Consider the following 24,184-nt stretch of genomic DNA (forward strand, 5'->3'; position numbering starts at 1 on the left):
TTCCACTCGCTGACCCTGGGAAGGCTTTTCCCCTCTCTGTGCCTCAGTTTTCTCATCTGTAAAATGGGGGAATTGTGCCCAGTTGACATCTCTCCTGGTCTGTTCCTGCATGGGCCCTGTGTGAGCCCATGGGATCCCTACCATCCCCCAAACTTGACATCCTCTAAGGGAGAATCCAGTGTGTCCCTAGCCCAGCCAGGCTCCACAGGCCCTTCAAATCCCTCTAAAATAGCCACTGCTTCTACAAGGCCTTCCTCCCATACTTGGAGGCACAGCTCTAGCCGAATTTGCCCAAAGGGTTATTATTAGCTCCTACAATCGCTCTGTGGGCACTAACAGACCCTCGGGTCTGGTCAAGACTCAACAGCCAAAGGTAGAGTCAAAGAGGAAACCTCTAAAGCCCTCTGATCAGCCCTCAGCCCCTTTAGCCCAGCTTTCCTTGGGCTGAAGCCCACCCAGCTGGCCTCTGCACACCCTGCCCTCCCATCCCTTAGTCCCTGAGCGAGTTGTGTGCAGTCTCCTTAACTGCTCACAGGGCAATCCCAGCAGCTTCCATTCCAAGAGCTCAGAGGTCCTATACCTCAGGAATGGAAATCTTCATGGACCTGCCCTGGGAGGAAAATTCCAGCTTTCTGTGCAAATCCTGCCTCTTGCTCGCTGTGTGGCTTCGGAGGAGTCACATAACCACTCAGTTTTCTCCCCTGCAATGCAGATTAAACTTCCTCCCTGCCTTCCTACAGGTGGTTGTAAACATGAGCCCAAACCAAACATAAGGAAGGCAGAATTTGATAGGAAATGATCATGTGAAGGAGTCGAGTGAGAACGGCATAGATCACACATGCTCTGTAAATATGTGCGCACTGGGATGCATCCTAAAGTCAAGGAGACACTGTTTATTTACAGAGGAGCCTGCATGGGGTTTTTTTTGGTGCCTGTGATGATGGTAATTAAGAGTTGATGATAGCTGTCTGGTCCTGGTTCCTGTGGTTTTAGCTTCTGGGCTCCAGTCCTCTTGCTGTGCTGTGGGGCCTCAGGAGGAGGGCCCAGAGGTCACCCCAGCTCTCAGGGCCCTTGGGGCTCCCTCTCATCACCACTCCAGAGCCCTGGGAACCTGGTTCTCTACCTGCTCTCCCTAGAATCCTGCTTGGCTCCCCCCCCTTCCAGATTTCCTGAGCCTCCCAGCTGTGGGAAAAGGCCACCCTCACCTGCCCCCTTCTATCTACCTGCCAGGTCAACTAAACTTCCTCTTGTCCAGAGTCCACAGCCTCAGCCCCCAGGAGGCCCCTGTAGCCAGTTCACTGTCAACCTCACTGCCCACAGCACCTGGGAGCTCTGATGAGGAAAAACCAAAGACCTCATCCTGCCCTTCCCCCTCGCCCCCAGGCGGAACAGCAGCACATTTGCCAAAGTTCTCAGGCCAAATGGGAGGCCTCCATCTTTAATCTCCAGGCTTCCCAGGAAGGGGGGAGGTGGGGCAGATGACTGCGGAGAGTGACGGCCATAATTCCACAGGGTAGGTCACCAGGGCCCCCAAACTCAGGGCTGTGGTAAAGGAGATAGGCAAGTGTGACTTCAGGGAAGAGGGCCTGTAATTTTCCCAGCACTCTCCACAGGAACTGCCCCTGCCCCACTGGAAGGGTTGGCAGGAGGTGGAGGGAGGGGGCAGGGTGGTAGGGAAAGCAAGTGACCCCCCACCTTCCTTTGTTGAACTCCCTTTTCAGTAAAGTAAATTCCATCCTTGGGTTGAGCTTTCTTCAACCACTAGCCATTGAGAATCTACCATGAGGCACCGGGGACAGGCAATAATCCAGCTAATTATTTCTTAGCATGTTGGGTGCCCCAGAACCAGTGAGGGGCAGGACACCAGCTTGGCGCTCCAGACTCCAAAATACCTGAGAAAGGACCCAACTGTGAGTACAACCTCTGCCCCATTTTTTAAAATTATTTTATTTTTTAAAAAATTATTTTTAAATTTAAATTTATTTTTCAATTGGAGTTGACAAGCCTCTACTTCTTCATAGCTGTGTGGCCTTGGACAAGTGTCCTAACCACTGTGTCTCCATTTTCTCCTTCAGATAAAAATGGCATCCAATCCATGGGACTGTTTTTAGCACTCAGTAGATAAATATGATTACTGGGGTTGTTGGTGTTAGTTTTGTCTCAGGTGCAAACAGAGGGCTCTGGGAGCATGAATGAAAAAGTGTTCACCGGACTAGGGAGCTATCTGGGAAGGCTTCCCTGAGGAGAGGTTATTTGGTGTGGTCTGGGGAATGGGGGTGAGAGAGGGTAGGACATTCTGGGCAGAGGGAACAGCAAGAGCAAAGGCAAGGAGGTGGTGAGAAGTGTCAGGCATGTTGTCTGAGGAGCTGGACTAGGTTATGGGGAATGAAGTATGGAAACCAGGCTGGAAATGAGAGTAGGGCCTGATGGGGAAGGGGCTTGTCTTTCAGGCTAAGGGGCTTGTTGTGTTCTGTAGGCAATAGGAGCTATGGAGGGTTTGTGAGCAGGGGAGGGGCAGGATCAGAGGGAGTGCTAGCAAGCTCATGATCTGGTAGCTGTGTGGCTGTGATAGGAGGCTGTTCTCTGGGTGGGTTCCTCTACACACACACACAAACCCCTCTGGCCATGGGGCAATTCTCTGAGGGGTCACCTCCCTGGAGTTCCCTACTCTCTCTGCCAAACAAGGCCCTTTTCAAAAGCTGCTTCTCAGCCTCTGCTCTAAGCTGGAGAGACCCTGAGGACAGAGCCTGTCAATCCCAGAAGCCAGTGGGCACCCTTGGAATGGTCCCCAGAGGCCCAGGGAACTCGCGTTTAAGCAGTGAGCATTCCGTGGCTTTCAGAATGAGTACTGGGCTTGCAGTCTAGGATAACTAGGCTGAGGCCCTATTCTGGCCACTACCAGCTGTGTAGCCATGGGCAAGGCACTCAACCTCTCGGAGGTCAACGCCTTCATCTGTGCAAGAGCTGACCCTTTCTTACTCTGATGTTCCACATGAGGTAACAACTTAGTCCTCACAGCAACTGAAGTAAGCATTATGATTATCCCCATTTTATAAATGGGGAAACTGAGGCACAGAAGGGTCAAGTACCTTGTCTAAGGTCATTCAGATAGTAAGTGGTCGAGCCAGGGTTCAAACCCAGGCAGTCTGGCTCAGAGTAAGCTCTTTGCTTTGTGTGCTTTTGGGAACGCCTAAGGTTCCCAGAAATTTCTCAAGGGACACAGAAGTGATGCTGAGTAGATGAGGCTGTGGTCCCTCAAGTTCTCTTCAACCAAAGCAGCATCAATTCCCTGTTTCACATCTTGGGGTTTTGCAGACGACCGAACAAAGGGATGTGTTGCTACAGAATGTTGAGAGCCCCCCCCGGATCTGTGACCCTGGGGTCCCCTGCAGCATGGCAGATGCTATCATCTTTCAGGCAGCTGACCTCTCTCCCCAGATCCCCCAGCATCCCTTGGACAGCCCCTGAAGCTAGGGTGAGGCAAACACCTGCCATTGTAAATTGCATTGATGCTGTGAGTAAAAGTGACACAATATCCTCAGCCAACATGCGATGTTGCCATCAAGGGGAACAAGCATGTTCTCACCTGCCAGTCAGAGTGAAACTATTCCCAGAGCATGGAATCATTGTGTCTCAGGCTGGAGGGGCCTCAGAAGTCATGAGGTCAGTCCCCATCAATGCACAACACCCCACGCGGCCCTGTTGGTGACAGGAAGCTGCTTCTGCAGGAGACAGGCCCTCCAGGATGGGCATTGTTGGGGGGGCTGCTGCGCTTCGTGCTGAGCTGAATCTGTCTCCCTAGAACTTTCCCTCATGGTCCTAGGCTTGCCCTCTGGAGCTGCTGGGAACAAGTTGGCTCCCTCTGCCACATGACAGGCCTCCAAATCCCTGCTGACAGCTCTCATGTCCCCTTCCAGTCTTCTCCAGGCAAAGCCGCCCATGCCCTTCTAAACCCTTCCTCCGATGACATACATGGTTTCAAGTCCCCTTAGCGTCAGCATATTAATATTCAGGGAAAGAAAATATTGCAGCCCTAGTCAGCCTTTTGACAGAGCTGAGTTCCACGACCTATCCTTGGGCAGAGGAGATATCCTGGGTCCCAGGGGGTGAGACACAGACAAGGGCAGACTGATGACATCGGGAGACCCAGGAAGCAAGTGAACCAGGAGCGAGGAGAACCAGGCCTCCTGGGTCCGATCCCAGGGGTGTCCTGGGAGTGAGGTGCGAGCTCAGGCACACTGCTGCCCCTGTGCTCGGGCCTGTGGTGGGTATGTCAGCTGATTAAGGCTCAGGATTAATGATAATCTAACAGAGCTCTGTAGGCTCTGCCAGGTCCTATGGGCAGAGCCTGTGCTCCTGGCCATGCCACCCCCAAGGAGCTCTCAGGGTAATGACTGTGTGCTCCAGGAGGTGGCCCACCTCTGAGGGTGGACAAGATGCTCAGGCACAGTCTTCCCTTCTGTCTTCTCAGCACCAAGGATAGAGCCGAGCGTACAGTAGGAGCTCAACAAATGCTTGTTGAAAGAATGAGTGGAGAGGAATCCCAGGCCTCTAGGAATAATGATAATAATAGAGGCTACCATTTAGTAAGCATCTACTGTGTACCAGACTACAGGGTCCACAAAGGCAGGGGCTATATCTGCTTTGCTTGTTCCAGGATCCTCTGTGAGCTGACACACAGGAGGCACTCAGTAAACATTTGTTGAATGTTCAATGCTTGTATATGTTATCTCACTTGTCACCCAAACAAGAGGGGAGAGAAGAGATGGGAGAGGCTGCAGTGACAAAGTTTGAGAACCTCCCTTACACACACACCAGGACCCCTTCCATTCTTTCCTCATGCCCATCTTGGCCTGACAATTCCTGATTTTCCTAGACCCAGATGAAAAACACCTCCTCCAGGAAGCCTTCTATAATCTCCTCAGTGGGAATGAACAATTAACTTCTCCTGCCTCTGAGCACCCCTCATGTTGTGCCTGCCCTTCTTTTAGGGTGCAGTGATTAAGTGCCAGGGCTCTGGAGCCGGACTCTCTGGGCTCAAATTCTGGCTCTTATTTTCTAAACTATGTGACCTAATCTCTGAGTGCCTTGGTTTTCCCATCTGTAAGTGGGGGCTAATAATAGTACAGGCCTTATAGGACTGTTGTGAGGTTTAAAGGAATTAACACATACAATGTGCTTAGCACAGTGCCTGATACTGAAAAACTAGGCAATATCCCTTGCTCGGCATGAGGCATCTGGGGCACAGAGTTGGCAGTCAGTGAGTGTTGAATGAAATACTGAACTAGATACACATCCAGTTTTCCCCAAAGGAGAGCAGAGGCCAGGGGTCACATCTTACTCAAATCTGTGAACCACCCCCCCCCCCCCCCGCCCCAGTCCCTGACTCATGACCGCCTGGCCCAGGGCCTGACTAAGGGCAAGCATCAGTGAATGCCCATGGCAAGGAGTGGGGAGGGCTGAGGCATGGGGGGGGGTAGTGACAGCTGGAAACCAGGCTGGGCTTCAGGTGTGAACTGGAGACCCGGCCCCATCCCTTGCCAGGGATCTGCCCCGCTCCCAATTTCTTCTCATCGCCTCAGCAAGCCATGATTTATGGATGAACAGAATCAAACAGGGCCGCTGGCTGCTGCGATACCCCGGGGAACCGCTGGAGAGGGAATGGACTTCTGAGGGCAAGCTCACAGCTACCCGGGGAGAATGGGAAGGGAGCCGGAGGGGGAGCAGGTACACAGACCACAGACACAGGCACACACTCTCTCTCACACACACACGCGAGCCACGGAGACTCACTGCTTGCACAGACACCCATGCTCACACTCACACATATGCATGCATGGTCATCCATGGGCATGGCCATGAGCAGATGCCCAGCGGTCCATGGGGTCTAGGTATTCACACACTTCCTCTAGCCTGGAATTTTCTCCCTATGCCCAGTATTTGTCTACTCAAATTCTGTCTGTCCTTCTGAGGCAAAACAGTGGGAGAGAAAGCAGACTTGGAGGTAGACGACCTGCATTCAAGTCCCACCTCTGGTCCTGGCCTGTGACCCTGGAATAGCCCACTCTAAGCTTCAGTGCTTTACCTTTAAATGATAATAATAACCCTGACCTCCCCTGCTAGGGTCCTGCCAGGATCAGATAACAGTTCACATTAATTGAGAGCCTGCCTTTTGTGCCAGGAAATTTATCTGCACCATTTTGTGTGATCTCCGTAGTCTTGTACCATTCTTATTCCTAAGTCACAGAGGAAGAAACAGGCATGGAGAATTGAGGCAAGTTGAGTCTGTCCTTTACTACAGTTCCAGCCACTTCTTCTGAGCTGAAGGACGTGACAAGATTGTGTAATATGCTACACTGCACACCCTAGCCACATCCAACTTCCCTCCTTCCTTCAAGAAGGCCAGTGTCCGTTATACCTGAGGCTTTGCATAAGCTGTTCCCTCTGCCTGGAATGCCCTTCCTTCTATTCCCTATGGCAGAATAGAAGGAACCCACTGTGGCAATTCTTCCTTGGATTAATAATTAGCACTTCCTATGCCTTTCCCCCACTGGGAGCACCTGTAGGTCTGAGATCCCAGATCATTCACCTCTGTGGCCCAAGGTCTGGTACACAGGAGAGACTGGATAAGTAAGTGCTGAACAAATGCATGAAATTATTCAAGGCTCCATGTAAGCTCACCTCTTCCAGGAAGCGCTCCTGGATGGCATGCACTCACAGCAGTCTCTTTCTTCTCCAAACTTGAATTAACTGACTGTCTACCCACCCTTTTCTTGGAGATAATTGTGTTCCCCAAGCAGGGCCAATGGGGTAAGATCCTGTCTCCCCATTGCTTGGGGTCTCCCCTGGCCCACAGCCTGGGACACAATACAGAAAAGCTGCTGGACATGCTAGAAACCTGTGCACAGGCTCTTTCCCCAGAATTAATTTGCTCTTATACTCTCAGATGGTGACATGCACGCTCCCTATAATACCCAGCCTGTCCACACCCTCCCAACCTAGACTGCTCCCCTCTTTTGGGCACCCCAGATCCCAGGCCCTTACTCTCCTTCCCAAGTGCCTGTAATCATGGTGACTAATGTATACTCAACACTGAATCACGTTCACAGTCCTCAGCACCACTCTGAAGGAAATACTCTAATGCTCATTTTACAAAGAAGCAAACTGAGGCTCAGACAGGTTAAACATTTGCCCAAGAACACACAGCAGAAGAGAGGAAAAGCCAGGATTGGATTTGGAGTCTGTAAGACCCCAAACCCTGAAGCTCTCACTCTGTTCCATCCACTGGACGCTGAGCCTAGAGACAAGTCGCTCAAGGATAGCAGGAAGAGAAGGGAGACCCTGAGTCAACACAAAATAAAGAACAGCAGGGGAAAGGGCTGCCACTTCCCCTGAAATTTTACCAGACAGCCATGCCCAAGTTACTCCAAGGATTTCAGAGATCTCCCCCCCCAAACACACACACCTTTCCCGGGGTTGTTCCTCCCTCCACCAGGCCAGCCCTTGGCCTCAGCCAAGTACCCTTGTTAGATAAAAGCTCAGTCTACTTAAAGGTCTCAGGACAGGTCGGGGGTTGAGCATCTGAGGCTGGACCGAGTGGGGGCAGAAGAGAAGGGTGGGGTGCCTGAGGACTTGCCCAGGGCCCTGTCTCTGCTGTGCTGACTGGGGTGCAACTACTATTTCGGAGACAAAGCAGAGTGATGTTGGAGGTGGTTGGGGCTACATCTGCCAGCGAGTTCCCATCCTGATCCCACCTCCTCCCACCTGATTCTGCACCAGGACCTATTGTGCCCCAGCACCTCCCCCCCATCCTTTGGTGGCTGCAGGATGACGCTCCAGGTGGAAAGCAGTGACAGCTGGAGTCACAGGTTTCCATAGGGAGCATCAGTTCCTGTGCATGTGAGCAGTTGGAAATGGAGCAAGGTGGGAGGGCATTTACAGGTGCAGAGCCTACCAGCCCCAGGGCTATTTGGGCATGGGAAAGGGGGGATATTTTTGATACCCATCCTATCTCTCTTCCTCCTACCGACCCAACACACACAAAAAAGCCAGAAAAAGGCACAGTTGGGAGATAGCAACAGAAAACCAATGAGCTAAACTCTGAACCCCAGATAGCAAGGCAAAGCGCCAGGCCTCCTGTCATGATGAATTTTCTGCCTTCTCTCCACACTGAAATGCCCCACTCCAGGCCACCCACCTTGGGAATGGGGGCAGCTCATTTTTTGCTACAGGAAAAAAGAAAATGAAATGGGCGGGTAGAAGGAAAAAAGAGAAAGGGAAAGAGAGCCAGGCATTCATTTCCCAGGAATGCTGGGCTTTGGCCCTACTCCCATGCCCTCCCGACAGTCTCTCTGAGTGTCCTTCAGAAAGCAGGGGAGCCACCCACAACCCCTCTGGCCTCGCCCGGGGTTGGGAACAAGGCTGGCGAAAGAGGAGGCCCTGGGGAAATTGTTTTGGATAGTTAAAAGTAGCTGAAATGAGGGGCTTAGCACGAGCAAGCCTCAACCTTGACTGTAATAAAAACAGCTAATGCGTGAGTGAGCTAGGGAGAGAACGCTGGCAGGGGCTGCAGAGGCCGGCTGGATGCAGACGGTTTAGAATTCAGAAGAGATGCTGAATGAGTAAACAGCGAATGAAGGATTATCCGGATGGGCCAGGAGCTGTTCCAGCAGGAAATTGGACAGGGACATGTCAGGATCCACAAGCACTCCGACTCCTCACCAGGGGGTGAGGTCTGGCGAGCTACACGGGCCTCAGCCACCCCTCTCTACCTCTGCTCTCTCCTCCAGCAGGGAGCACGGCCTTGGCAATAATGGCTCACATTTGTTTAGTGCCGAACAATTTACAAAGTGCTCTAGAGTTTGCTGACGGCTTCACAACCACTGTTGTAGTTGATGGAGGTACCTTCTACCTGGTGACCCCCTCCCCTCATCACTGCCACCCCCACCTCCTGCAATTCCAGGCGTAGGGAAGGCTGTGCACCTGGCTTCAGTCTTTAGCCTCAAAAGAGGGGGAGAGGGAGACAGGCCATCTGCAGACCCCAGAAAGCTACTGAGTCCAGAAAGTGTCAAAGCCATTCAGGATGAACAGGGCCAGGTGCCAGCTCTGAGCAGGGAGCCCAGGCTGAAGGGTGTCAAGCCAGAAGTTTGCCCAGAACTTGCCATCCTCCCACCCACCCCTATCCCAAAGCTGATGAGGTGCCTGGGCAACGATGAAAATGACAATGTCCATCAGAGCAGCAGGAGCCCAGGAAAGGGGGAGCTCAGATGGAGGGCCTCTCCGCCAGGACAGTGAAGTGAAGGCAGGATCAGGGATGTGTGATGATTAAGTACAGGCCTTGACCACTAGTTACTCCTATGAATAATACATTGTTGTGCCTTGGCCTAAATCAGCATCTTATTGTTATTAATAATACACGGCTGCAAAGAAGCTGGGGTGGAAATGGTGCACAATATTTTATTCGAGGATCTTAGAGTACTTAAGAGTTCCTCATGCTGATGACTCGATTTTACCTCCCCAGGTCACAGGCTTCCTTACAGTCCCTGACACCCTCCCACCTGAGGCTTGGAGCCATGAAAGCCATAGGGGCTGGGAGACTTCCATCCTGAGATTCCGATTCTTGATCTGGGGGTTTGATGGGGGTGGAGATACACTTAATCTTTGTCAGCTCGAGAGCCCTTAGGGACGCAACATAATGTGAAGCTAATCCCACAAGGAGGGGGACACCTAGTGGGAATTCGGTTGTGGGAGTAATGGGTGGAAAGAGACCATTGGGTTCAGTTCTGCCACCCACTGTGTCACTATGGCTGTGTGACCTGAGCAACTAACTCAGTTCTCTGGTCCTAAATCGCCTTGTTAGATATAAGGGTGTCTGAGATTCCCTATCAGAGGTGCCAGTCTACCATATTCAGGGGTATCATTTGCATCACAAATATTAAGACAGCACCACTGAAGCAAGGCCCTGAGCTCTGTCCGCGGTTCTGAAACACCCATCAGCCACTGTCCTTGGTGCTGAAACAGGGCTCAGTCCCGGGGCGGAGCCCTCCTCCAGGCTACCGCTTGCATTGCCCCTGCCCAGAAGGATCCAAACAACAGGAACCCCTTTCAGGACTGCAGCACAGTGGTCCCACCTTCCGCTGCCAATTCTTCCTTGATCAGCCTTAAGCTGAAGCCCTGCCAGCGACTAACTGACTTTAAGAGCTCCCCCCCGCATGAGGTCCCCAGCCAGCAGTCCAACTTGAGAGGAAAAGAGCCCCCTCACCACTGTAAATGCCACATCCCATTCCCTCAAGGGGAGCCTGCTGCACTGCCCCCTGGGGGCTGGCGTGGGTACTGCGCTCAGAGCAGGCGCACAGAAGGTCCCCAGTGGTGGTGCTGGGTGCCTGGGGAAGGAGTGGCAGACTGTCCCACCCTCACCGCCCCCACACCCTTCCCGGGGCAATCTGGCGCTTTGAGCTTGCCGAGCTGCCCAACACCCGTGCTCCTGCTACGTGACTGTGTTCAGCGGCCTTGGGGAGCCATGCTGCCAGGTTCAGAGCAAAGACAACCCAGATGGCCAACGGGGCCAGGTGAAACTTCTTGCTCCCTCCCCCAAGGTGAATCGGGTATACCTGTTTCAATAAATACAACCTTTCCTCCCACTGCAGGGCCAGGCCTACCAAGAGGAATACAAAGGCCTGTAATATCCCTTCCCCACAGCCCCTCCCTAGGAAAAAGTGGTGGGGGGGAGAAGGCCACAGCTGCAACCCAGTCCTGTCCCCCACCCCACAGGTGGGGGCTCTTTGAGAAGCAGATCTGCTTGGTGTTTCTAGGGACTGCTTGATATTAGCCTCCCTCAAAAATTCCCCTCCTTCAAAAAAATAAAAAAGCAGAACAAATAAAACCACCTGAAGATAACACTCAAAATCACAGCTTCTCTGGATCTAGGCAGGGAGTAAAGATAATAGCCTTTAATTACAGTAGATACTATAGCCACTGCCATTTATTGAGTACTTACTATAGGCCAAACACTATGGTAAGAACTCTGCCAACATTATCTCATTTAGCCTTACCACCCCCTGGTAGGAAACATCATGACCAGCATCCCACAGATGACGAAAGTAGGATTCAGGTAGGTGAGGTGACCACTCAGGGCAATGCAGCTGGCAAGGGTTGAGACTAACAAACCACATCTGTCTGCCTTTAATCTTGCAGCTCAGCTGGGTCCAGCTGTTCTGGAAGCCTTGCTGCCCCTTAGGTGTTTCCAATACCACCTCTCCACCATCCATCTCAGCTGAGAGCCATGCGGAGGAAGACAGTAACTCCGCACACTGCCGCAGCACTTTACAGCCTGCAAAGGGCTTTTATAATACTGAGGACCTTGTTTGATTTTACAGGAGAGAAAACTTTAAGGCTCAAAGGAATAAGTGGCTTGCCCCATCACACAGTGAGTAGTGAAGCCAGAACTCAGATGACGATGGTGGGACTCCCAGCCTAGTGTTATCTGCCCTCCTCCCCAAAGCTGGGGGCCTGGGAGCAAGCCAGGGAGGTGGGGTCCAACGGGTCATGTCCTGAGGGGCTTCCTGAGGCCCTGACCTGGGCTATTTCCCTCCTCCTGCTCCCTAGGGGCCATCAGTTGGCTCAGCTCTAACTTGGAGTCTTGATTTCTCATTCTAAATGAAATTTTTTTCCAGGCAATTACTTCCTACTAATTAGGAGGCAAGGCTGCCAGTCCCTGGGCCCTAGGCTGACCCCTTTTCTCAACTCACAGGGGTGGGGGGTTACTGAGGTACAGGGTAGCAGCACCAGCTGCAGAAACTGCCTGGATTGGCCCCAACAGCTGAAGGAGGCCAGGAAACTTCTGAGGGTGAACAGGTCGGGGGGGCTGGTGGAGGAGTAAGGAGTGCAGAAGGAACTAGAAGAAGGGAGGTGGGATGTTGGGATGTCTGAAGTGGGTGAGTCGGGGACAGGAAGCTGGAAGGAGCTTGACGTGCCATGCAGAGTAAGAGGGAGGCCTAGGCTCAGGAGCAGCAGGGGAAGCCAGGCAGATCCAGGGAAATGGGGGCATGTGTCATGTCGTAGGAAGGGAAAAGGGGGAACCTCCCCTCTGTGGAGGGAGAAAAGCACCCTGGAAAATGGTCAAGATGACAGAAGTGGAAGAGGCAGAGAGGGGGCGATACTGGGAGACTCCAGGAAGGGGAAGGAGAGAGGAAGGACAGGGAGGAAGGAAGATCTGCTGGAGGAAAGCCCTGGAGAGAAGGAGAGGAGAGCAGGGAAGGACAGCTGGAGTGGCAGCTCCCAAGGCCCCAAGAAGGGCTTTCTCTACATCATTGCCCTTGAGCCCCCCCCAATGTCAGTGCCCAGCCAGTCGGGCCTGCACGCCCTCCTACGCACCCACAGGTACGGGCAGGCATATGGCAGGCCACCAGCAAGCTCAGGCCCCGAAGGCTCCACTCACCCAGGGCAGCCGGCCCATTTCTCTTCTTGCCAACCTGCCACCCCCTCCAGTGGCTGAGCCAGGGACCCTCCTGGGTCACACAGCAACGTGACCACAATGTTCTAGGACTGTGTGGCCCTGCCTCCCCACTTTATAGAGGGAGGGTCAAGGCCCAGAGATGAAATGGTGCTTGTCCAAGGTCATGTAGCAAGGAAGTGATGAGGCCAGATACAGAGGGCTCAGGGGCTGAGTCCCAGTGGTGCGTCCCATTCCCTCCTGGGCAAAGCCAGTAACAGAAAACAAACACAGGTCTTGGTTGCCAGCAAGTCAGTCCCTGATCAGTTTAAACCCGGGGTAGTAGGCGGAAGGGAGCGAGGGTATCCAGGGGCTGGAAGGGAAGCACAAGAAGTCACCATTATTGAGCACTGGGGGGAGGGTTCCACGTTGGTTATAACTGCAGCTGATATCACTGAGCATTTACTAGGTACAGTGTTCCAGCCACTTACAGTTACATGTAGGACCTAATTTAATCCCCACAACAACCCTATGAAGTATGTATTACTATTATTCCATTAGAGGGAAGAAACTGAGACTCAGGAGGGTTGAATAATTGGCCAAGTCCACAGGCTAACCAGTGCCATGGCTCTAACTCGGGCAGCTGGCCACTGCTCTGAGGACCCCTCCACCCTGGCATTATCTAATGATGCTCAGATCCCTGCATTCCCAAGATCCAGGCCCAGCCCTGGCAGAACCTAGGCCCCAGATGCCAATGGGTTACAATCCTGTGTTGTGGGGGCTTCTTGTGGCCTAAAGGGGGACAGTGTCTTGAACAAGCCCTGTCTTAAGGTGCTAGAGTCTGGGGTCTGGTCCTGGCTCTGCCACTAACTTATTGTGTGACTTTGGGTAGGTCATTTGCCCTACCCAAACGTGGGACTCCCACTTACATCATCAAAGGGGAGGACCAGATAATAAGAGCTAGTACACATCTGGAACTAACTCTGCGACAGGCCTGGTTCTAGGCAGTTTACATACAGTAGCTCATCAAATCCTCCCAGCTGCCCTCTGAGGTAGGTGCTACAACTGTCTCCATTTTACAGATGGGGAAATGCATCAATGAAAGGTTAATTAACTTGCCCAAGGTCACAAAGCTAATCAATACATGGCAGTCCTGAGATCTGAACCCTATTAGGTTTTTTTTAATATGTTTTTATTGATTTTTTTAGAGAGGAAGGGAGAGGGAGAGAGAGACAGAAACATCAATGAGAGAGAAACCTCAATCAGCCACCTCCTGCATGCCCTGCACTGAGGACTGAGCCCGCAACCTGGGCATATGCCCTGGCCCAGAATCAAACCGGCGACCTCTTAGACATGGGATGACACTCAACCAACTGAGCCACACTGGCCGGGCTGAACCCCATTAGTTTTGATCCAGAGCCCCTGCTCTGGCTATCACTCCACATTATTTCCCTAATGACTCTCAGCCCCTGCCTGGTACCCCAGGGAGGTCTGCCTATGTCCCTCTGCACAGGCACACCGGCCACCATCATCCACATGAGAAGCACATATACCATCATGTGTCTACATGACACATGTGTTTGCTTCCACACCTGCTCCCGTGCTTTCATGCAGGTGCTGTCTGGAATAGCCATGCTTGCTCATACATTTCCACAAGCATTCCAGCCCCAAGAACAGGTCAGCTCCTGCAGGTCCACATGCATGCACGACCCCTGTTCTGTGCACTGGCTGACTCATGGGGGCTGTGCCATGCCTGAGCACATAGCCATGTGGCAATGACATGGGTTGCCACACCCCTTCTCTCCTGCCCCCCTGTAGTGCCTGGGTGACTCACACGTCACATCTTGCACCTGCTGGCACCCCCATCCATGCTGCCTTCTTCACACCTCTCCCCTAATAGAAGCGGCACCTTCTCCAGGAAGGAAGCAGGCACGCGCCCAGCTCCCACGGCCCAAAGATGCCAGCCAACCCAGGGTGGGGAGAGAGAAAGAGGCACTGACCAGAGGCCCTGGGGGCCCTGGGGTCTATGGTACTTGTCTGAGACTAAGCCCTCTCTTAGGTCTGAACGCCAGAACTGAGTTCTCAACACCCTAGAGATGGCCCCCCCTGTATCACTGCCAGATACGGGGCCAGATGGGGACCTGAGGACCTCTGCCCATCCCTCCTGAGTAGGCTGTGGTGCCGTGAGGGCTTCTCTGGCCAAATTATCATTGCACCCCCACTACCCCATCCCTGGTCCCTGCTCTCTCCTCCCCCTGCCCAAGCATCTCAGAGTTCTGGGTATTTTTAGGCCTCAGCTGACAGGCTGTGAAATCGCTCCCTTCGCACCTCCCCAACTAGGCGGGGGCTGGAGAGGGAGGAGTGGGGTTGGGGGAGCACACAGCCAATTCATCAGGCTCCTCCAGGGCTGGCAGGTGCCAAGCAGGGAGTGAGGGGTACCTCCCCTGAGGAAGAGGATCCTTCCACGATGCCTGTAGAGAGGGAGAGGAGACAGGGTGGGGAGGAGGTTCCACCCCATGCCAGGGACCTGAGAACAAAGGTTTTAGGGGACATCTTGAGCACTGAAGAAGCCACTGGGGACACCCTCTGAGTCCAGCTTGCAGCCAGCACCAATTTCCAGCACTCCCTCCCAAGTGATGAGTCGAGAGACAGGCTGGCTTGGATCCTAGTGGGATAAGGGAGGCACCAGCCAGTGTAGGCCAGTGGTTAATGCCTAGGCTTTGGAGTGAGGCTGACTTGAAATCTCATCTGTGTTCTACTGAATGATCTGGTAAGACACTCTGTCTCTCCGGCCTCAGTTTCCTCAACTGTGCAATAGTGATAATGACATCTCCCTATGGGCCTGCTGTGAAGATTAAATGTGATGTATGTGAGGAACGCTGTGGTCTGAGGCCCCACCAGGCCCTGCTCAAGATTCTCCCTTACCACTTCCCCTGGCCTGTACATCCTTCTAACCTCTCCTCCTTCCTGTGAAGGGGCCTATAGTTCATCCTGGCATCAGGCTCTCTGGTGCTCACCTGACCCTCTCCCCCTGGGGAACAAATCCCCAGCTAAGGTGGGTAGGTACTATAGGCCATCCCTGCCTCCCTGCTCCCTGCTAAGGGTACACATACACACTATACGTGCACATGGACCCAAATACCAACACTCGAATGTGCTGCCAGCGCCTAGGTGTGAGGTGTTTATCAAGGAAAGACACCCTAGGGAAGTGGGAAGACATACCCAGTCCCTCCTGTGAATGGGCCCCTGTGCCAGGGGCCATAGGCACAGAGAGGGGGACGGCCCACCTAGTTGCCATGGAAACAGGTTGGCTCTGGTGGGGCTCTGAAGCTCAGGTCTGGCAGCTGGCATGTGGGCCACATGGCTCTTCCAGGGCCTGGCCCTGATGCCCACAGTGAGGGGTGGGGTGCAGATCCAATCCTCAGGAGCATTAACTGTGCCCACTGGGCCTGGGCCTGTCTACCCTGGCTCTATATTCCTCTCTAGAAGGCCTTCTCTGATACCCCAGCTCCATAGGGAAGCCCCCTGGGGGTGTCCATCCATACCCACCTGTACCAGGCTGCCCCACTGACTGCCCCTGACCCACCATAAGCTTTTGAAGGGCAGGGCCCTCGTCCAGCTGGATACTGCAGACCTCCTCGTGCAGGTGCCTTGGACTCAGCCCTGTTCAGGTGGGAGACCCTCCACACTGCCCTGCATTACAGCTCTTTATAGAGATCTGCCTGAAAGCCATCCATGGCTCTCCATTGCTCTATTTAAAATAAAATCCAATTTTTCGATTTCACAATGCCAGGACCTTCATAATCTGACCCATCCTACCTTTCCCAAGCCTTGACTCCTACAACAGCCCCCCAAAGGCCTCCATTCCAACCACGTTCAAACGTTCACTGCTGCGTCAACTGGTCAAACTTTGTCACAACTCTGGGCCATTGTGAGTGCTGTCCCCACCACACAGAAGGCCTCACCACTGCTTGCTCACATGGCAAACTCTTATCCTTCCTTCAAGACCCACGGCCCTGGCCTAAAGCTCACACTTGGGTCTGGTAGTATGGCTGAAACCTCAAACTAACCTTTTTTTTTAAAAAAATAAAAAGATTTTGTATTGATTTTTAGAATGATAGGAAGGGAGAGGGGGAGAGAGAGAGAGAGGGAAACATCGATGTGAGAGCAAAATATCGATCACTTGCCTCCTGAACGCCCCCCCGCTAGGGATCGAGTCTGCAGCCCAGGCATGTGTTCTGACAGAATCGAACAGGCAGCCCTTCGGTGCACGGGACAACACCCAACCAACTGAGCCACACTGGCCAGGGCTAAACTGACTTTTAACTGCAAGTTCCCCCTCCAGCTGTTCTGATGGTAACCAACTAGCACTGACTAGGTGAAGCCCCCCCTTCTCCTCCACCCCAGCTGAAGCCAGGCGTGTCCTCCTCAGAGCTTCTGGAACCCTAATCCCACACAGCAACCCCTTGCTTCAGGATAATGCTGATAACAGCTGCCACTGGCTGAGTGTCTACTATGTGCTGGGCTCTCTGCTAGAGATGTTTCCCACCTTATCTTGCCTCACCCTCCAACCCCATGGGGGGTAAGAACCATCATCATACCCATTTAACAGAGGAGGAAAATAAGGCTAGAGTGGCAGAGTAACTTGCTTCAGGGACATAGCAGCAAGTGTCTGCCAGAATTCAAACAGACAGCTGTTTGACCCCAGAGGCCTGGCATAAGCAAGCCAACCCCTGCTGCGCATACGTAAGTGCCTGGCACATACTGAGTGCTCCACAAGTAAGAACTTGCTGTTATTACTGCACTATTATCAGGGGAGGGGACGGGGTGCTGGGTGACTCGAGATGGTTTCCTTAGGCTGCACCCCTTAAAAAGCACGAAATCCCCATTCTTGGAGAAAGGAAGTGAGAGCTCAGGAGAGCCCCTGAGCTGCCATGGGGTCAGGATAGTAAAGAGGCATGCAGTGAGCCCAAATATCTGGACCCGGTGGACTGAGGGTGCTGGAGTGAACAAATGCTCGAAGGGGCCATAGCGGGCTCAGGCTGGGCAGAGTGGGAGATGGCCCTCTGTGTGCTGACTGAGCTGGCCTCCACTCTCCGGTCCCGCTGACACTATCCCGTGGTAATGAGACGGATCCAATTTGTACCCAGGGCCCCGCCGGGAGCAGCTGCCGCGGCAGGGTTTGAAGTAATTTAATTGGACATATTAGCCACACAGCTCTCTCCTCCGCCCCCCTCGTGCACGGCCTCACGCAGGCACCCCTCGTGGCCTCCCACACCCCATGCCACCCTACCCTGTCTGGGGGAAGGGTGCACGCTGTACCAACCAGAGACCCCCACCCGCTAGGACTGACCCTCCTCTTCCATTCCCAGGGCTTCTGGGGCTCCAGGACCAGAGGTTTGGCTGCGCTCTGTAGGCCCCAAGTTCTTCCCTTTCTTTGATGCAAATGGCAAGTATGGGAGCCCCTGGGGCTGCAGCTCAGATCTCTCCCTCCTGTCTCCTCTGATGGGCAGAATGGGTCACACCCTTTTCTCCCCCAGCCAGCCTGAGAGCCCCCAGCTTCCTACACTCCGTGAAGGGCACTGAATGAGCAGGGCCACCAGGATGGGGGTGCAGTCTTCCTCTCGGGACTCTGAGGGAAGGGTGCGCACACACACACACATACAGGCACAGAATTAGACATAGTCACAAACACACAGACGTGTCCAGTTAGATCCAGACACAAACACACACCCGCTGACTGACCCACACGCTGTCATGGAAATGCCTGTATCCATACACACCAAAGCTCTGACACCCACATCCGCACTCCTGCGTGCCACACAGCCAGGTGAGCCCTGCTCCCGCAGATGGAGGCCTCGGAGGCAGCCAAGCTGGCAGGTGGGAGGGTGTAGCAGGGAGCAGGCAGGGCCCCTGGAGGGCACAGGCCCCGCCTGGCTGGGGACTGGGGCCCAGGGCCAGGGAGGGGCCCTCCCCCAGTGCTTCCCGGCACAGCTCCCTGTGCACCTCCAGGTACTTCGAGACAAATACACTCATTAGCTGCTGTTTACAGCGGGCGAGGCACTCAGATGAGTGCAGCTATTACGGTGGCCCGTCCAGCTGCCACCCGAACCGCACCGCACCGCACGTAGGTACACACAGCCCAATACTTCTCCCCACTGGCCCTGCCCTCCCTCTCCACTGCTTTGTGGCCCCACACAATCACGATATAAGTGGGCTCCCAGCCCAGCCCCACAGGTGACACACCTTCCCAAGTGGCCCTACCAGGTGGAAGCTGCAGAGCCCTCCGGAGAAGGCCCGACATGCCAGCCCACGTTCCAACCAACTGGGTGCAGAATTCCAGGAACCAGGTCTGGGCAACATCCAGCCCCTTCCACAGGTCCCATGCTGCCTGCCAACTCTGTTTTAACCCTGGGGGAATTCTGTTGGGTGAGACCACAGCCCTGCCCTCCAGACACAAGTTGGACAGGGCCCAGCAAGGCTGCCCCTGCTGCCTCGAAGGTTAGTGACTTCTATGTCCATGGAACTGGCACAGTCGGCCTGGCACCATTGGCTGGGGTTCCCTGGCAAGGCAGGCAGGCACCCGGGCTGGGCCTGGCACAGGCTGGCTCTGGCACCTGGCCAGACCAGTGACCGCCCCAACAGAGAGAGCTGACCTCACCAGTTGCATGTGCCACCTGCGGGGCATTGCCCATGGAGCAGGGGGCTGGCTCTATGCAGGGCTGCCAATGCCCACCTGGGAGGCCTCAGTGCCCCTCAGAGGCTGTGCAGTGGACTGCTCCTCCAGCCAAAAGCCCTGATCAAGACTGGGCCTCCCACCCTCTACGAGACCCCTCACCACTCCTCTCCCTGCTGTTCCGGCTTCACTCCCCTGGGGGAAGCAGTTATTGAAAACGGTCCATCAGATTCAATAAGGATTCAAAGTCCCTGAGAGAATAGGGGGCGGGCAGGGACGGGAAGGGAAAAGGAGGGGGTAACCTCCCACTCCTCCTCTGCCTTCCCCTAAAGACCTCCTGCAACAGCAGGGCTGGAGTGGGGGAAGAAGAGAGCCCTCCACCGGCACTCTCTTTGCCTTCCATGCCCCTTGGGCCTGAGTTTGGAGTCAGCCAGGTCCCAGCTGCCCAGGGCCTATCTTTGCTCACTTGACACCCACCTGTTCCCATGTCTTTCAGCTGTCACCTGCTGGCCTCTGGGTTCCCATCCCAATCCAGCCTGTTCTAGCCCCTCTTCCCCAACTAGGAGACTAGCTTCTTCCCTTGCATCCCACAGTCCTTGAGCACCTAGCTCATTTGTCAAATTGTCCCCAACAGCATGAACCAAGGGCAAGGGGGTCCTTTCTCCATGGGAAACACTATAGCTTGGGAACACTGGCTACCCTGACCCAAGTCCCACAGAAGGCATACCTCCTGCCCTGCGTTTTAAACCTGCTCAGCCTCAGGTGCCCCTCTGTGTCATGGAGTGTTGGGAGATCATTTGGTCTTTAGTCCTAGACTCTGACCCAAGCCCAGATACAGGCCAGAGAGGTCTGGGCCTGTGCAGATGGGGTAGGCGAGGGTTGGGGGGATGGATGGATAAATGAAGGTAGGGGAAGAGTTTGTCAGTGAAATGGTTAGATAGTCAGGCCTCCTTGGACCATCCCACACCCCAGCCCTGATCCCTAACCCGGATGGCCCTCACAGCACACCCCTGATCTGTTCTTTCAGCCGTACCCCTAATTCCTGTCCCACACATCACCCAACAGCCACTGCCCCTAACTCTTGCCCAGAGGGTGCCCAGTGGCCTGGGCAATCACATGGATCCTTCCGCCTTGAGGGAGGCAGAAGGCCTTGCCAAGGCCCCTGACCCAGGCAGTGTTGCCCCCTATACTCCCTAGGATGGACCTGCCTGGCAAAGTCGCTGTCGGAAACAGAGCCCACTAACAGGTGGAACAGATGAGACCTCCATCACTGCCACCCCCATGGACAAGCTCGCAGAGGGCTGGGGCAGGGCAGGCCACCATCAGGACCTGACTTCTCTCCCTACACGGCCGAACAAGCTCAGACTTTCCCTCTCTGGCCCTGATCACTGGCACACTGCAAGGTCACCTCTCCCTCCTCCCTCCCTGCTGCCATCCTGCCTGCCCACTGCAACGCTGACCCCTGCAGGCCTGCTAAGGCCCTGCCTGGCCTGGGGACAGGCATCTGAGGGACACAGGGAGGCCTGGCCGGGCCAGCGTGGGGATGAACAGAAGAAAGCTAAGAACAGGGACAGGGACACATGTCTAGGGGAGGAGGCAGAGGTGAGTTTGCAGGAATAGCTGGGGAAGGTCAGGCAGAGTTTGGGCAGAAGCTGATGGGAGTCTTCATTCTTCACTGGGCTCCAGCTTTTTCCCACAGTCCCTTGCTTCAGCCTTGATAGATCTGGAAGAGAACTGCCTGGGGGCCACGGCCCTAAGTGGGAAGGGAGCTATGCCTGTCCTGAGAATAAGGATCTTTGCAGTAGGGTGAGCCCTATGGGGACATGCTGAGTGAGTGGGCTGAGTAAGGGGGTACCACAGGGACCCTAAGGAACCAGCTTGGGATGTAGGAGTGCAGGATAGGACAGGAGACTAAAAATTTTAAAGGATCAGGCTGCAGGTGTTCCTGGGAGTGGGATGAAGGGATCAGGATGTAAAAGGTACTGGACCCTGGAGGACCAGAGAGACTGGCCTGAATCACACAGGAGTTAATTTGCATATCTCACTCCCACCTGGTGCCAGCCAAAGGAAAGATGGGGAAACAGAAATGGGGAACACATAGCCCTGGCTGGGGGAGCAGAGTCTGGGGGCCTGGGGTGAGCTGGGGGGGAGGGGAAGTCTAGCCTGGAACTTGTAGGGGTTATAGGAGGCAGGCAGGGATGCTGGGAGCATAGGAGCCAGAGTGAGGTCTCTGGTCCCTCAGAGGTTCCCCGGAGACTAGGAGCAAAAGCAGACTCTGCTATCTCTAGCCTATGACTGATCCCACCCAGCCCAGTGCCCACACCAGAGAGAAGTATACCTCAGGCGGGCCTATTTCCCAGAGCTGCCACTGTCATGGCACTGGTGGGCCTTGCAGCTGCAGTGGGGGTGGGCAAGACAGGTGTCCACCCCAGGCACAGAGGCCCATTGTGGAGGTGGGAGAGGGAAAGATCTAGGGGCCATCACTGGGCTCTAGGTCCTTTACCAGATGCCATATATGTAAAGTTGGCCTCCACGGAGAAGGCAGAGGTGCTTGAAGGAGGGGTGATGTCATAGTGCCCAGGCCTGGGAGGGAAGAAGAGGGTTAGAGGGGACCAGGCCACTAACCTAACAGGTGAGGGAAGGCTGCCAGCCTGGCTGGGCAGGGGGAAGGGAGTGTCCTTCCTGCATCTCCCCTTCCATCCTCATACCCCAGAGCTGGTCTCTGAACTAAGCTATATGCTTCTGAGAAGGTGATCCAAGCAGGAGAATGCCTCTGCCCTTGGTCCAAGTGATGGAAGCTGGCAGATTCTTGGGGGAAGGTGGCAGAGAAGGTACCCTAGGTCCAGACAGATGAAAGGGGGAATCTTCAAAGGCAATGTCCCTTCAGCCATCACATAGAGGACATTCATAGATGGGCATGAGGTTCCAAAGAGGGAGACTGAGTCTCTTTCATTGTCATACCTGAGTACTGAGTGAGTGCAATGCCTGGCACCAGTAGGTCTCCCTCAGGAGTCAGCTGCAATGACTTGGGGGTGAGAGCAGACTCTTCAGGAGGCAAGGACAGACTGAGGCTGCCCCAGAAGGGAAGAGCAAAGTGGAGCCAGGGCAAGAGCAGAGCAGGCAAAGCAGGCATCCTCTGGACTGCCTTCAAAAGCCTTGGGGCTCTAGGTCCCTTCTGTGGAGGGTCTCAGAGCTGTTCCTTCCCACCTATACCCCCACCCCCAGGGCACTGGCATCAGTAACCCCAGAGATTCTCATCTGAGCGCAAGTCCTCAGCCTGGGGTGTCGTGCTTTTAGCATCTGAGAGAAACCCAGAAACTGAGACCCTGCTGCCACAACTGGCAGACTGGGAGTGCTGGGCCTGGGGTGGGGCACCCCAGGAGGGAGCTGAGACTAGCCTGGGCAGGAACTGAAGGGGGCCTGCCTACAGGTGGGCACTGCATGAGGAAGCATCGGGAGCCAAAGAGGAAATGGCAGAGCAATTGCCCAAGGAAGAAAGAAAGGTTCCTGGCTTGGCTGCCAGGATGCCAGGATGCCAGGATGCCAAGCAGACGTGGGCTCCAGGCCACTCCCCAGGCTCCAGCTCGGGAGAAATGCAAAGGAGCGCGGCCCCTCCCCTTCCCTCCCCCAACAGGACTGGAGTGAGTTTGGGGTGCTCGGCTCCCCCCTCCCCACGCCCAGGAGGACATCCCCCAGGCACCCCCGAGCCAGCAGCCCCGCTCCCTCCCTTCCCCTCGGTACCCCCGCCGCCCTCCCCAGCGCTCCTGCGGCTCCCTCCCCAGCCCCCTCCCCTGCTGCTGCACCAGGTCCCCGCTCGCCCCCTGGCACCCTCTCGAGTCACAGTTGGCGCCGCCGATGTCACTCCGCTCCCCAGTGCCCGCAGCCTGGGCCGAAAGCTTCCCGGGATCCTGGTCCTGGGGTCCCCTAGCGCTGGCACCTCCCCTTTCAGGGCACCGGTGCCGGGGACCCGGGGAAGCCTGAGGGCACCGCCGGGCTTCCGCGGGAGCCGCGGCTCCGCGCTCGCCACGCACGTCGTCCTTGGGCTGCGGGGTGTGTGGGGGGGAGGTCCTTGCGGGGACACTGCGAAGCCGGCGCCGGGCACCCAGCCCCGCAGGGCTCCCACTACGGGCGGTGGGGGCTGGGGTCCGAGCCGCGGTCGCCGAAGCCCGCGCCCGGGGCTGGCATGACCCCGGGGGGAAAGTCTGCGCGGCTCCCGCGGCCCCGGCTGGGGCTCCGAGACGGCGCCCCGCGCTGCCGCCGTCCTGCCCGCCGTGCGGGGCGCCCCAGCCCGCGCGGGGCCGCGCTTACCTGGGCTGGCCGCCTCCGGGTCCCGGTACATGGTCCCCTCGTCGCCGGCTCCCTCCGGGCTCCTCAGAGCCGCCCGTGGCCGCGCGCCGCTCCGCCGCCGCAGCAGGGCATGGGGCCGGGCGACCCCCGGGGGCGGGTCCGAGGGCGGGGGCCGCGCGGGCTGCACCGAGCCGCGGAGCCGGGGAGCGGGGGCCGCCCGCCAGCCCTCCCGCCCGCCCGCCGAGCACGCTGCCGCCGCCGCCGACCGCGCCGAGCCTCCTCCCTCCGGCCCGCGCGCCGCGTGTGCGCGCCGGGGCGTGTGTGTGTGTGAGTGTGTGTGTGTGTGTGTGTACGAGGCCGTGTGTATGTGTGTGTGCGAGCGCGTGTGTGAGCGCACCCGGGGCACCGCCGGCGCCGCCCGCCCGCCGCCGAGCTGCGCCGCCGCCGCCGCCTGCGCCCGCTGCTGCCCGCTGCCGGCCGCGCGCCGCACTGCAGCCCGCGCCCGCCGCCGCCCGGAGCAGCCCCGAGGGCACCGCCGCCGCCCGTGCCCCGCCCTCCCGCAGCGCCCGCGGGGAGGGCGCGGCGCCCTCCGGCTGGGCTCCTCGAGCCTGCGGGTCCGGCCGCTTGGCCGGTGCGCTCCTGATGGAAGCCGCTTCGAAACCGGCAGGGCCGCGGTGTGGGCCACCTCCTCCGAGGTGCCCTTTGACTCCGCTCCAAAAGGCGCGGAAATCCCGTCCAGGTTTTCCGCTTGGTGGCGGCTCGAGGGCGTCAGCCTTGGACTCCACACTGCG

The 24,184-nt window shown here is 55.8% G+C and overlaps 1 protein-coding gene across 1 annotated transcript in view; it reads right to left on the reverse strand.

Annotated features, from left to right (window-relative positions):
- The window catches only part of SYT7 (synaptotagmin 7), a 57,222-nt gene extending 33,725 nt beyond the window's left edge, over positions 1 to 23,497 (reverse strand). Inside the window, exon 1 of the mRNA XM_081152936.1 lies at positions 23,415 to 23,497. Within this exon, the coding sequence (XP_081009062.1) occupies positions 23,415 to 23,445 (31 nt within the window). The 5' untranslated portion in view covers positions 23,446 to 23,497. The remainder of the gene's footprint in view (positions 1 to 23,414) is intronic.
- Between the last annotated feature and the right edge of the window lie 687 nt (positions 23,498 to 24,184).

This window comes from Miniopterus schreibersii (genome assembly GCF_964146895.1).
Source record: "Miniopterus schreibersii genome assembly, chromosome: 12".
Classification (NCBI taxonomy): domain Eukaryota; kingdom Metazoa; phylum Chordata; class Mammalia; order Chiroptera; family Miniopteridae; genus Miniopterus; species Miniopterus schreibersii.